Raw genomic sequence first — 978 nt, 5'->3', positions numbered from 1 at the left:
CGATAAAACAATCGATAGATACGATTAATATTAGTAGGTACATATACATGCATATGTAGATGTGTATGTATACATACAAACCCAAGAGGGTGTGAGTGATGTACTGGCAGAAGATTCGACCTTCAGAGTCTTTTGTTTTATTATTTTTACAAAATCGCTGCAGTTATGCATTTTTTATACATAGTTATGGTTTAAATTATCATTCGAATTCGAATTTTCAAATTACAAATAAAATTTTATTTTGCATTTTTATGTCACTTTCGCACCCGCATCATTTTGACTATAAATTTGTCCGCAGTTGCAATGGAAACAACAGAAAGCAGCTGACTTCCAAACTAAGACCAAAGTAATCCAATATCCGAAAATGCGTCAATTTTTGGTAAGATATTTATTCTAAATATACTTGATTACTGTTCAATTTTAACAAACTCTTACACGCTTTTTTTTTCTTTTAAAGATCCTGTGTTCAGTCATCTCTGCAACCTATGCGGCCAGTCTGGGCTACAACTATGAGAGCAACAACGGCCCTGCGCTGGGTGGCGGTCTAAGTAGTGGCCAAATTGGTGGTCCAAGTTACGGTGGTTTAGCTGCCGCTGGTCCAAGTTACAGTGGCCCCTCTTCCTACGGTCCTAGTTATAGTGGCCCTGCTTCAGCTGGGCCCAGCTCCAATGCTCCAGCAGAGGTCAACAAAGAATATTTCACCTATACCGCACCTGAACATGAATTTGATGATGCTGGCAATAATGATCAGTTGGCTAACTCACTAAAGAAGAATTTGCGTGTCATCTTCATCAAGGGACCTGAAAACACAGGACTCGAGAACGCTGCTTTGCAACTGGCTAAATCGGTCGGTGATGATCGCACCGCCATCTATGTGCTCAACAAACAAGCAGACATCGGCGATTTGGCGAACAAATTGCAATCTCTCAACCACCAAAACGCCAACAAACCCGAGGTGCACTTCGTCAAGTACAGGAC

At 40.9% G+C, this 978-nt stretch overlaps 1 protein-coding gene across 1 annotated transcript; it reads left to right on the top strand.

The window, feature by feature from the left end:
* Positions 1–364: 364 nt before the first annotated feature.
* On the top strand, positions 365–973 carry LOC118732741 (the record flags this gene model as incomplete). Its single annotated transcript, XM_036461855.1, has 2 exons — positions 365–379; positions 458–973. Coding segments are annotated over exons 1-2 (531 nt in total), but the record flags the coding sequence as incomplete, so codon positions are not given.
* Between the last annotated feature and the right edge of the window lie 5 nt (positions 974–978).

Source organism: Rhagoletis pomonella, unplaced genomic scaffold, assembly GCF_013731165.1.
Source record: "Rhagoletis pomonella isolate Grant_MI unplaced genomic scaffold, Rhpom_1.0 Rhpom_scaffold_26574, whole genome shotgun sequence".
Classification (NCBI taxonomy): domain Eukaryota; kingdom Metazoa; phylum Arthropoda; class Insecta; order Diptera; family Tephritidae; genus Rhagoletis; species Rhagoletis pomonella.
This window is presented reverse-complemented; position numbering and strand designations above follow the sequence as displayed.